The following is an 11,097-nucleotide window of genomic DNA, read 5'->3' on the forward strand; positions in this document are numbered from 1 at the left end:
CAATAAAGTTAAAAAAACATACAGTATCCTGAAATCTAGAAAGCATATCCATATAAGGTCTTTTTTTGCCACACTGCAAACAATAACCTCAGAAATCCACAAAACGGTGATACCTTTCTCCTGTTTGATGTTTAACACTTTTTTCCAATGAAGAACCCAGTTGAGCTTCAAAAGCTTGTTTTATCTATTTTGTGCATTTTGGTTGGCCACTAAAGGTATCCCTGTTTTGTGGGTTGTGGCTGTTATTGTGGTTTGCTGTATGGTCCGGCCAGCATGGCAACCTCTAGATATGATCCCTAGAGTAGGAATCCCTCTTCGTCTCATGGCTGTTTGGGGCTTTTCTCCCTCCCTCCCTCTCTGCCCCATAGAAGTCAAGGGGGACTCACCTTTGCTAAGGTCTCTTCCAAGGGGCTAGGATTCAGAGACAGAAGTTTAATTTGCATTACAGAAATCATGCATTTCAACGCTGCTTTAACAGCCAGGTGAAAAGAGACTACAAATCCCAGAATCCCATAGCATTAAGAAATGGCAGTTAAAGCGATGTCAAACTGCATGAATTCTGCAGATTGAACCATAAGCCATGTTATTCAGGAATATCAGTATCCTAAGGGATCTTGTAGCACCTTTGAGACTGAGTGAAAAAAGTTGTAGCATATGCTTTTGTAGACTTGCGTCTGGAGTTTTGTGGAAGAGAGTCATGACAACCCTAGTAGCCAGAACCTTCTTTTGTCCTCCATTTTGGGAGAGGAGAGAGGGAGGCCGAATGGAGAGCTCCCTGGGAAAGAAGCTGTGTCTCTCCAGGCTGAGAGGCCAGAGACCTAGGAGCAAGGCCTCTGCGGTTGGGGAGGAGTCGCTGTCTGAAGCATTGGACCTTCTGGGACCTTCCTTTTGTGCCCATGGAATACAATGGCTTCTTCCCACCAAGAACCCAAAATAGTCCTCTCCAAAATCTCTTTCTGGGAGCATTGGTGAACTGCCCTGGGCCCTACTATGTTGCAAGAAATAAAAATACACATTTGAAAGAATCCAAAGCAGCTCATGTTTAAATAATACATGCCTTAAAAGATTCTCCCCATCCCACCTGGGCTTCCCTTTCAGGTTACAATGTGGTGGGCAAATCATGACCCACGGCTCCATGCATCAGGCACTTCTCTGTAACCCACAGCGGTCAAAAATGTCTGGGGTCTTTTCATGATCTTGGGATGTGAGGGGCATATCCGCCATGTTTTGTTGGACCCCTGGGTAAATATAATGCCATAAGATGAAGTGTCCTCCGCTCGCTTCCCAGAAGCATGGCGAAAACATCTCTCATGTTGATGTTGATGTTTCTAATTGTTGCTTTCTTATTTTAACCAATTCTATTTTATATTATTGCCTATAGTTTTATACATATTTTGTAGATTGGCGGGTTTTATTTTTATTGACTTGACCATTTGTATGTACAGCACTGTGTACATTTACAGCGCTATAGAAATAAACAACAACAACAACAACAACAATAATAATAAGTCACACTCTCTCAGCCTCAGAGGATGGCCATGGGAAACCCACTCTGAAGGAACCTGCCAAGAAAACCCCTTCAGAGACTCCCATAAGGTCACCATAAGACCTGGAAACAACTGGAAGGCAGACCCCAAGAACAACATTGGGAAATAGGTTCAAGCCTTGCCTTGGGAAAGTGTAATGACTGGGCTCCATTCAATGGAGGTCTCCTTCAGGCAGAAAAGGGAGGTTTATGCAAATGCAGAATGACATCACTGCTACGGAAGGCTCTCTTGACCAATCAGAGAGCAAGATGAAGGTTCTTCTGGAAGCTTCCGTGAGAAGGAGATATAAGGCCTGAGAGACCAAGAGACAGTTGGGGGAATTGTGTCGGTTGGAGATAGAGAGAGAGAGAGTTAAAGAGCGGATCTTGGAAGTTAGTTTCAGAATTGGATGCTTAGGTTTATTTATTTTAATAGCTTGTAGGAATTGAATATTATATACTTACAAATATTATACTTGCAAGATTCTTAATATCTTGTATGACTTATATTTCAGTTATATTTTGTTATTAATAGTAAATACCTCCTTGCAGTATCTACCACCCGACGCTCCTTTTACACGTGTTTTGGCTCGGTTGATACTTGGGAAGATCAGTAAAGAAGTAGAAATAAGGTTCCTTAACTGGTCCCAGTGTAGGTTAAGGGAAACCCTTTTATATTTCACTGGATGATGGCAGCATGATTTCAGGAAGTTAAGGGTCTGCTGGGCTAAGAGCCATAATGTCTAAATGTCTAATTAACAATTTGTAAGCAAGCCACTCTGATAGCCTTTTGGCTGAAGAGAGGGGTATAAAACATTATTATTATTATCATTATTATTATTATTATTATTATTATTATTATTATTACAGGGCCGCGGTTTGGCTGCTTGGACCACCGGAGATCATCACAGTGAGTCAGTTGGAAAAGCCATCTCCAGAAAATAAAGGTCCTTGAGGAGTTTGCACTCTACGTCTTTCTGTAATAATAGCTACAAAACTGATAATAGCATTTGGGACATTTAGTCTTTTAAAAGCAAATATGGCAGATTTAAATTCTGCTTTAAAACCTCTTTCCATCTGCCAGCTTTGTGCTGGTTTTGGGGGGAAATGAGAAAGTGTTGGGAGGGAGGGACTGCCAACAGAATTAGGAGATGCATTGCAGGCTATGGACAGTTTGCGGCCAGGTAAGGTCCAAAAGACACGGCAGCAATAGTCCAGTTTGAGAGTGCTTTAACTGCCCTGTCCCAGTGCCATGGAATCCTGGGAATTGGAGTTTATTGTGGCACCAGAGCTCTCTGACAGAGAAGGCTCAATGTCTCACAAAACTACATTTCCCAGAATTCCTGAACACTGAGCCAGGGCAGTTAAAATGGTATCAGATTGGATTATTCCTGCAGTGTGTTTTGGACTTAGGTGAACCTTGTCAAGTCACACTCTCTCAGCCTCAGAGGATGGCAATGGCAATCCCTCTCTGAAGAAACCTACCAAGGAAACCCCATGATAAGGTTGCCTTAGGGTCGCCGTAAGTTGGAAACAACTTGAAGACACACATGAAGAACAGAAAATGTCTGCAGTTATTTCACAAGTTGTACATGGGAATGGGAGGCAGTGTGGTGCAGTGGTTTGAGTGTTGGGTTACAACTCTGGAGGCTAGGGACCAGTGCCCCACTCCTCCATGAAACCAGCTGGGTCCCTTGGACAAGACGTCACACTCTCTCAGCCTCAGGGAAGGCAATGGCAAACCTCCTCTGAACAACTCTTGCCAAGGAAACCCCAGAAGAGGCTCCCCAGAAGTCAACAATGACTTGGAGCCACTCCACAAGAAACAACAAAGACTCAAGAAAGAGACAGCGTGGTTTAGTGGATGTAGCACTGGACTATGACCCTGGAGCCCAGGGTTCAAATGCTCTCTTGGCCATGGAAATGCACTGAGTGACCTTAGGCAAGTCACAATCTCTCAGCCTCAGAGGGAGGCACTTGCAAAACCACTTCTGGACAAATCTTGCCAAGAAAAGCCTGCAAAGGTCTTTTCTTACGATTGTCATAAGTCAGAAACAATTTGAAAGCACACAATGACAAACGAGAAGTAACACCACTAACACAAGGCAGCTAGGGAGAAAGAAAGAAAGAAAGAAAGAAAGAAAGAAAGAAAGAAGGCGTGGGAGTTGAAGTCTTTGTTTCAGAGGGACTGGAGGGGCCTTACTGCAGGGCAGGACCCCTCCTCTTTCTGGCCCTGTGGATGCTGGGAGATCAAGTCCAGGAAATACACTGTAAATCCCATTGGCAAGAGAAAAGGCTACTACTGCCTTTCAGATCCAGTTTGCCCCAAATCCTTTTTGAGGCCAGAAACCCCTTTGTTAGGAAGCGAACCCCGAATATCTCAGGAAGGCCCTATATCTCCCAAGGCCCCCTCCCTCCAGGACCCCCTTCCACTCTTCCCCTCAGTCTCTCTCTCTCTCCCCTGAAGGCCTCAAACTGCCAACTGCCAAGCGTTGAGGCAGAGGCAGCGCTTTTGTGTTCTGGCAGCCATTTTGTGTTCTGGCAGTGCTTTTGTGTTCCGGTGGCCGTTTTGTGCTGCTTGTGACTGTGGGGAATAATGTTCTGGAACCTTCTCTGAGGCCTCAGTTGAACAGAGGCTTTTCTTTCTCTCCTGAGGCTCCAGAGTCAGAAGGAGGCCAGGCTCCTTGGGCCAAAAGGAAGGAAGTGTGTCCCTTTGTGCCTCTGACTCTCCATTTTGGGGGGGAGGAAGGAAAGAAGGAAGGGGCCTGTGGTGTCTGAGGAAGGGGAGGCTGGGACCCAGGGCCAGTGGGGAGGCTGGGCTTTGGGGGCTAGGAGAGGGAGGTGGGAAGAGACCCTCCTTTGGGCCCTAGCTGGGGAGGGTCTCACCGGTCCTTGCCTCCCCCTTTGGGAAAGGAGAGCCCCTCAGCCCCCTGGACTCACTTCTGTCACTCATTCCTAGAATGCCTGGGACTCAGAGGAGTTTCCTATGCATTGTCACCTTCTTCCCTCCATGGCCATTGGCACTGACCTTTCCCCATTGCCTTCCCTCCCTCAGCCCTTGGACCTCCTCCTCCTTCACACTCAGAGCAACCCTTCTCTACGGCTGAGGGGACGGACTCTGACCCAGGGAAGCTCCAGCCATAAAGGACTGCAGAAGAGCCCTTTCTAGAGCTGCAGGAATCAGGGTCTTTGTATTGAAGGTAGGCTTTTATTCCTGGAGCTGGAAGAGGACCTTTGTTTAAATGTTTCAGTCCAGGATTGTATGGAAGGGTTGCAGCTGAGAGACTGAGCCCATGCTTTGCAGGAATAAAGTCCCAAATGCAGTCTCTAGCAGAACTGTCTTCCCAGAAGGTGGAAGTTAGATTTCCAGACCCCAGACACACAGTGCGCCATTGAGTCCTTTGTCTGGGGACTGTGTGTGTATGTGGTGTTTGCTAGAGTTTTATGAGGTATTAGTTTCACTGGTTTATAAAATGAGTTTACATACATCTTCACTTCCCCCAAATGAGCATAATCCACGGTTCAATGTTCAGTCATAAACCTATACATTTATAGATTTTTGTTGTATAAGTGCAACATATTCAGCAGTGTGAATCTTTTTAAAAATATACAAGGAAAAGTGAAGAAATTGTCATTTTGACAATAGATCCATTCAGAAACAATGCACCCAAATGTACATGCCTCAATTTCTATGTGGCTTTAGCAAGCAGAGGGAGGAAGTGCATACTTCATGCTCCTGCTATGACTGACATAACAAAAACAGCAGTTAAGTTTAGAGAAATAGTATCATCTACAAAAATGAAATAATTATTTTGACCAGTGTCTAAATGGGGAGGGGGCCATGATGAGGGGAGGCCATAGATCAGATCTCTAAGGTAATGTAGCTCTTATGCAGCCCAGGAGCTACAGCTTCTCCACCTGGGACATAAAGCAGGTCCTCCCGCTCCTCCTTTGTGGGAAAGAGAAGTCATTATGATACCTTGACTTTGAGTGCTGCAGGGTTTCTAGCCAAACCAAGCCTAACCCTTGTCTCTTTTCTCAGGAACTTCATCTTGGACACTTTGGACACGGCTTTGGAGTGTCTTTTGTTGGAAGTGACCGAAGTGCAGGGCCACCAGGATCTCCCTTCCCACATGATGGCCAACACAAAGGCCAAGCAGAGGGAGCTGGGCTCCAACAGAAAGAGGCTTCAGAGGTACAACAACTCTTTGGTAAGTTGCCATCCTGACTGTTAGTTTCATCTGTGTCTGGGCCGGCTCATGAAAGCAAGCAGAGAACATACTGTCCCAGTTTGGCAGAGAGAGTCCTGGTTAATCCTCTATTACCTCATTTTTTGAGGGGGCTTTGAAAATGTCCTATTTCACTCTCCTCCTCCCACTTTCCCCCTTCTCCTCAGGTCAGTTCAGTTGCTGCAAAATGTGTTCCAAGTTCAAAAGAGTGTGCAGCCCATCAACTCAAAATAGGGGAAAGGGGAGGAGGGAAGGGGGCAGGATCTTTCCCTTGCCAGGAGTCAGAGCAAAAACAAACTTCTGTACCATTCCTCACTTGTGTGATCATTATAATTAACAACTTTGGCCATCTGGACCACCTTCTGATGTTGCTCGTCCACATGAGTCTTTCTTTCCCAATCTGTGAAATGCTGGGGTATATGGAAGAATATCTCTGGACCTAAATTGAGGGTGAGCTCAGTGACCCTGAAGCCCAGAGTACTCCCCAGAACTGTTCTTTAAAAAGGAAATTTGCCTCTGAAATTAGGTGAGATATGGCTAAATGATTCATTGGTGACTAAATGTACTATACATGTTGACATAGTCAGTATCTTAATCAATCAATAATATTCCAGAAATGGCCTAATTTTTATTGTTTATCATATTATATATTATATTGAAAGAATTTAAGACAAACTGGATCTCAAAGGCTGTAGCTTTTTCTTGCTTGCAGAATTTAAAGTTTATTTCCTGGACTGATTTCTGCAGTGTTGAAATAATATTTGCAATGCACCATGTGCTTTCCTCCCCTTTTGTTTAGTCATTTTCTGGATGAGGGCTATTTTCTGTTGCAGGTGACTTTTGCGGATGTGGCAATATATTTCACCGAGGAGGAATGGAAACTGTTGACGAAGAAGCAGAGACTGATGTACAGTTCTGTGATGATGGAGAATTATGAAAATGTGGCCTCTGTGGGTAAGGAACCTGAATCCATTGCCCTTCCTGTGAAGACTGAGCGCCCTTTCATAATTCACTGTCAGAGCGCTATGATTCCACTTTAGAATTATAGAATCAAATAGTTGAAATAGACCACAAGGACCATCCGGTTCAATCTTCTGCCATGCAGGAACAGACATTCAAAGCATCCCCAAGAGATGGCTATCCAGCCTCGGTTTAAAAACCTCCAAAGAAAGAGACTCCACCAAAATCTGAGGGTGTATATTCCACTGTTGAAGAGCTTTTACTCTCAGGAAGTTCCTCCTAAAGGTTAAGTGGAATCTCTTGTCCCTCTGGCTTGCATCCATTGTTCCATGTCCTTTTCTCTGGAGTAGCAGAAAGCAAGCCTGCTCCATCCAGAATATGACATCTCTTCAAATATTTGAACAGGGCTGTCATATCCACTCTTAACCTTCACTTCTCAAAGCTAAACATACCCAGCTCCCTAAGTCATTCCTCAGAGAGCATGGTTTCTAGACCATTCACCATTTTGGTTTCCCTCCTCTGGACATGCTCCAGCTTCTCAACATCTGTTTGAATTGTGGTGCCCAGAACTGGACACAGGATTATTGCAAGTGAGCCCTGACCAAAACAGAATAGAGTGGCACTATTACTTCCCTTGATCTTGACACTATACTGCTATTGATACAGCCTAGGATCACATTGGCCTTTTTAGCTGCTGCATAACACTGTTGACATATGTTCAACTTGTGCTGTACTACCATTCCTAGTTCCCTTTCACACATAATTTAATTGTCATAACAACTTCCTGTGGAATATTGGAATTTCTAGTTTTAGTGAGGCACTATTGTTCTCCACTTTGTAAGGATTGTACGGCCCCATACAGACTGCCAAAATAAAGCTGCTTCAGGTCACTTTGGAGGTATGCTGTTTAAATGATGCAAGCGTCCTAAGAGTCCAGAAGCTGTGCCAAAGCCATGCTCCAGTTCTTAGGATTAGAACGTGGCTTTGGCGTGGTTTCCAGCCCCTTAGGACACGTGTGTCATTTAAACAGCATACCTCCAAAGTGACCTGAAGCAGCTTTATTTTGGCCTGTATGTATGTGGCCTAAATCTCCAATCCTAAACTGCCAATTCTGGAATTTTGTGGGAAGGAGCCATGGAGATTAATGCTTTTTGCCCCTAAATGGTCCTCAGACCATTCCTGAGCAAGTTTCCTGGCTTTTGTGGCCCCTCTTCCAGCTTTTTGAGGCTCTGGAGAGGCTTTGTGGGAGAAAGGCCTCCCTTGGCCCTGCAATGGATCAGAGAGGGCCCAACAGAGGCAAAATGGCCTCCACTCTCCCAAAGGGATGCTGTGGGATATTGAGGGGCAAAACATTATGCCATATTTTTAGGTGACACAATTTGGGGTTGCCCCTGAGATCCCCTGGGGCCCAATGTGACTACCCCACTTCCCAACAGTAGTCCATCCCTGTCTTAGAGATGTCTTAAGGTTGTTTTAAGTCTTCTCCCTGGCACTTGACCCTCACTAATATCAGAAACCAGGTCCCAGACCCTTGTTCTGCCTCTCCTAACACATTATTTGTATATTGATTGTCTTGCCTTTCTCAAGAAATGAGCCTCAAAGTGTCCCTTTTATGCATCACACTCTGTGGGTGTGTGTCTGTGATAGAGAGATGGAGGCAAAGTGAAAAACAGAAAGGCAGGGAAGAGATAATGAAGGTGAAATGGTAAAGGAGTGCAGATGGGAAAGAGGGAGGTTTGGAGAGCGGAGGGAGAAAGGGAAGGGGATCAAATCTATATATAGCACCTTTCTTGCAATATGGTAAAAACACTAGGACCTATAACCTGTAGAATAGGAGATCCATGATTTGGAGGTGAAGAAGGGACACCCCTTTTTCAGAGTGAGATTAGCCCACATGGACAGTAAGAAAATGCTTAAACAAAGAGGTTACAGGTTTATTTAAATAGGGTACTGAAGATATCACAAACTTTAGAGGGAAATCATTGGTGACCACTGATGACATGGGCAATGTCCAGCAGACGACTGACACACGAACAGCTACATCCCACCAAATACTTTAAAAGCAAGCACCAGGGGATGGGGGTGGAAAATCACTCTCTGTCTACCATTTATGACTATTCTGAGAATACAGTCATTCATTCGCTGTCACCCACTGACCACAATTCTCTGCATGGAATAGAATTGGCTGGAAATACAAAACACAGTACAAGAATGATTCAACAAAACAGTGATGAAAAACAGCAAAGAGAAAACCAGAAGCAGGGAATAAACCTATGGCCAATTTCTGGCAGAGTTGTGCCAGAGATTCCTAGAGAGAACATATCAATCAAAACCTCAAATAATCAAATCCGCAAAAGTCAAAAGAAGGACAAAAGTCAAAGCTGCAAACATGGAGGGACAACTCTACTCCATAAAGCTAAAAAGCACCTTCATATCTTTTTGTGCTAGAAAAGGGGAAAGTGTAGAAGGACTATGTATCTTAAAGGAATTAAATTGGCATAGAATTTGGGGGAGAAGGTGAATTTCACTGAATTACATCCAAATAGGTGTGTCTGTGAGCGTGTGTGTGCACCAAGTCGCCTGTCAACTTATGGTGACCCCATGAATTTCATGCGTCTTCATAGGCAAGGAAAGACTCAGCCATGGTTTTGCTAATCCCTTCCTCTAAAATATAGCCTACAGCACCTGTCCTTGGTTGGCAGTCTCCCACTCCATTACTATCCAGGGCTGACTCTGCTTAGCTTCTAAGATCAAATGGGCATTGGTGCCTTTAGAGTTTTTAGGCCAAATACACCTACACTGCAAGCGAATTCCCATAACTCTTGTGCAGCTGCTGTGTCTTCCCAGATACAGACACATCTTGGAAATCCTTGAGTGAAAGGGCAATGGATGGCATTAAGGAGAGCATCACTTTCATCACTCCCAACATGGACCCCTAAGCCTCTTCCTCATGTACTGATGATAGAAAAATAGAATGGGAAATGGCCATAATATAGCCATAGTTTAGTATGTTTCCATTTCATTCACTTCAAAAGGAATCATTAAATGATGCATTTGGGGCCTATAATTCTATGTGTACTAATCTTGGAGAAGGAAAATAAACCATAGGATTGGACCACAGATGTGTCCCTGAAGGAATCAATAGGATCCTTAACTGGATCCTACAAAATAAATTTCTCTTACAATGTCACCATTTTGATTTCCTAGCAGCCACTCAGGCATCTTACAAGTTCAACATGTTTAATTTAAAAACAGCATCAGAGAGGAAGAATAGGGGCAAACTCGACTTCGAAAGACCATTTAGGATTAGGACAATTAAGGGAGCTCTTATATATCACCTATAATAGTATTATAATAGCTATTGCCTCCATATTTTTTCCATTCTGATCTCAATCCACAATCATTTAATTGTGTGTGTGTGTGTGTGTGTGTGTGTGTGTATGTGTGTATGTATATGTCTATATGAATGTGTGTGTGTGTGCGTATGTGCATATGATCTTACAATACTGTACCCCAAGCATTTGAGAAAAGCTGTATCTGCACTGCAGAAATAATCCAGTTTGGCACCACTTCGACTACCATGGCTCAATGCTATGGAATCCTGGGAACTGTAGGCCGGTTACACACCGGCACTTTAGTGTGTAACGAGCACGCGCTAGGGTTACAAAAGGGCGGTGCTTCTGCACCGCCCTAACCCTAGTGCGTGCTCGTCACGCACTAAACGGCGGGCGGCCCTTCCATATGGCCGCCGCTGTGAGGACATCACGGCCGCACCGCCTCTAGATGGGGCGGCGTGGACGTGACGTCCTCAATCCGCGGCAGGGCGCCTAGGGCGCCCTTTCCGGTCTGTGGTGCCGCTTTGCTTCGCTGGGCGCAGCCTTCAGATGGCTGCGCCCAGCGAAGCAAGAGAGAAAGGGGCCAAGCAGCCCCTTTCTCCCCCTCCCCGCCACCGCGGGGTGTCCTTGAGGCTTGAAGCCCCAAGGACACCCCTTTTCAGGCTGCGGGGAAGCGGCTTTTTGCTGCTTCCCCGCAGCCTGAAAAGCGGCGGATCGGGGCCTCAGCGGTTGCCGGTGTAGCCGCTGAAGCCCCGATACTCCGGGGAAAGGGGTGGGTCCAGACCGCCCCAAATGGGCGGTCTATAACCCGCCGTAGTTTCTTGTGGCACCAGAGCTCTCTGACAGAGAAGGCTAACACAAAACTCACCAAACTAGAATTCCCATAACCCCATAGCATTGAGCCAGGGCAGTTAAAGTGGTATCAGGTTAGATCATTTCTGAAGTGCAGATGCAGCCGAAAGGAATCACAACCCACAGAAGCTGAAATAAAACCCTTAAGTCTTTACTTGCTTTGTTGTTATTAGCTGCCTTCGACTCACAGCAACGG

General features: G+C 45.2%; 1 protein-coding gene across 1 annotated transcript in view; it reads left to right on the forward strand.

Moving 5' to 3' along the window:
• The window catches only part of LOC149275543 (zinc finger protein 557-like), a 60,873-nt gene extending 51,220 nt beyond the window's left edge, over positions 1 to 9,653 (forward strand). Inside the window, exon 5 of the mRNA XM_089504610.1 lies at positions 9,562 to 9,653. Coding sequence (XP_089360736.1) covers positions 9,562 to 9,653 — 92 coding nt within the window. The remainder of the gene's footprint in view (positions 1 to 9,561) is intronic.
• Positions 9,654 to 11,097: the final 1,444 nt, after the last annotated feature.

The sequence above is a fragment of the Sceloporus occidentalis genome, unplaced genomic scaffold (genome assembly GCF_023333645.1).
Source record: "Sceloporus occidentalis isolate IW3139 unplaced genomic scaffold, rSceOcc1.0.p SCAF_281, whole genome shotgun sequence".
Classification (NCBI taxonomy): Eukaryota; Metazoa; Chordata; class Lepidosauria; order Squamata; family Phrynosomatidae; genus Sceloporus; species Sceloporus occidentalis.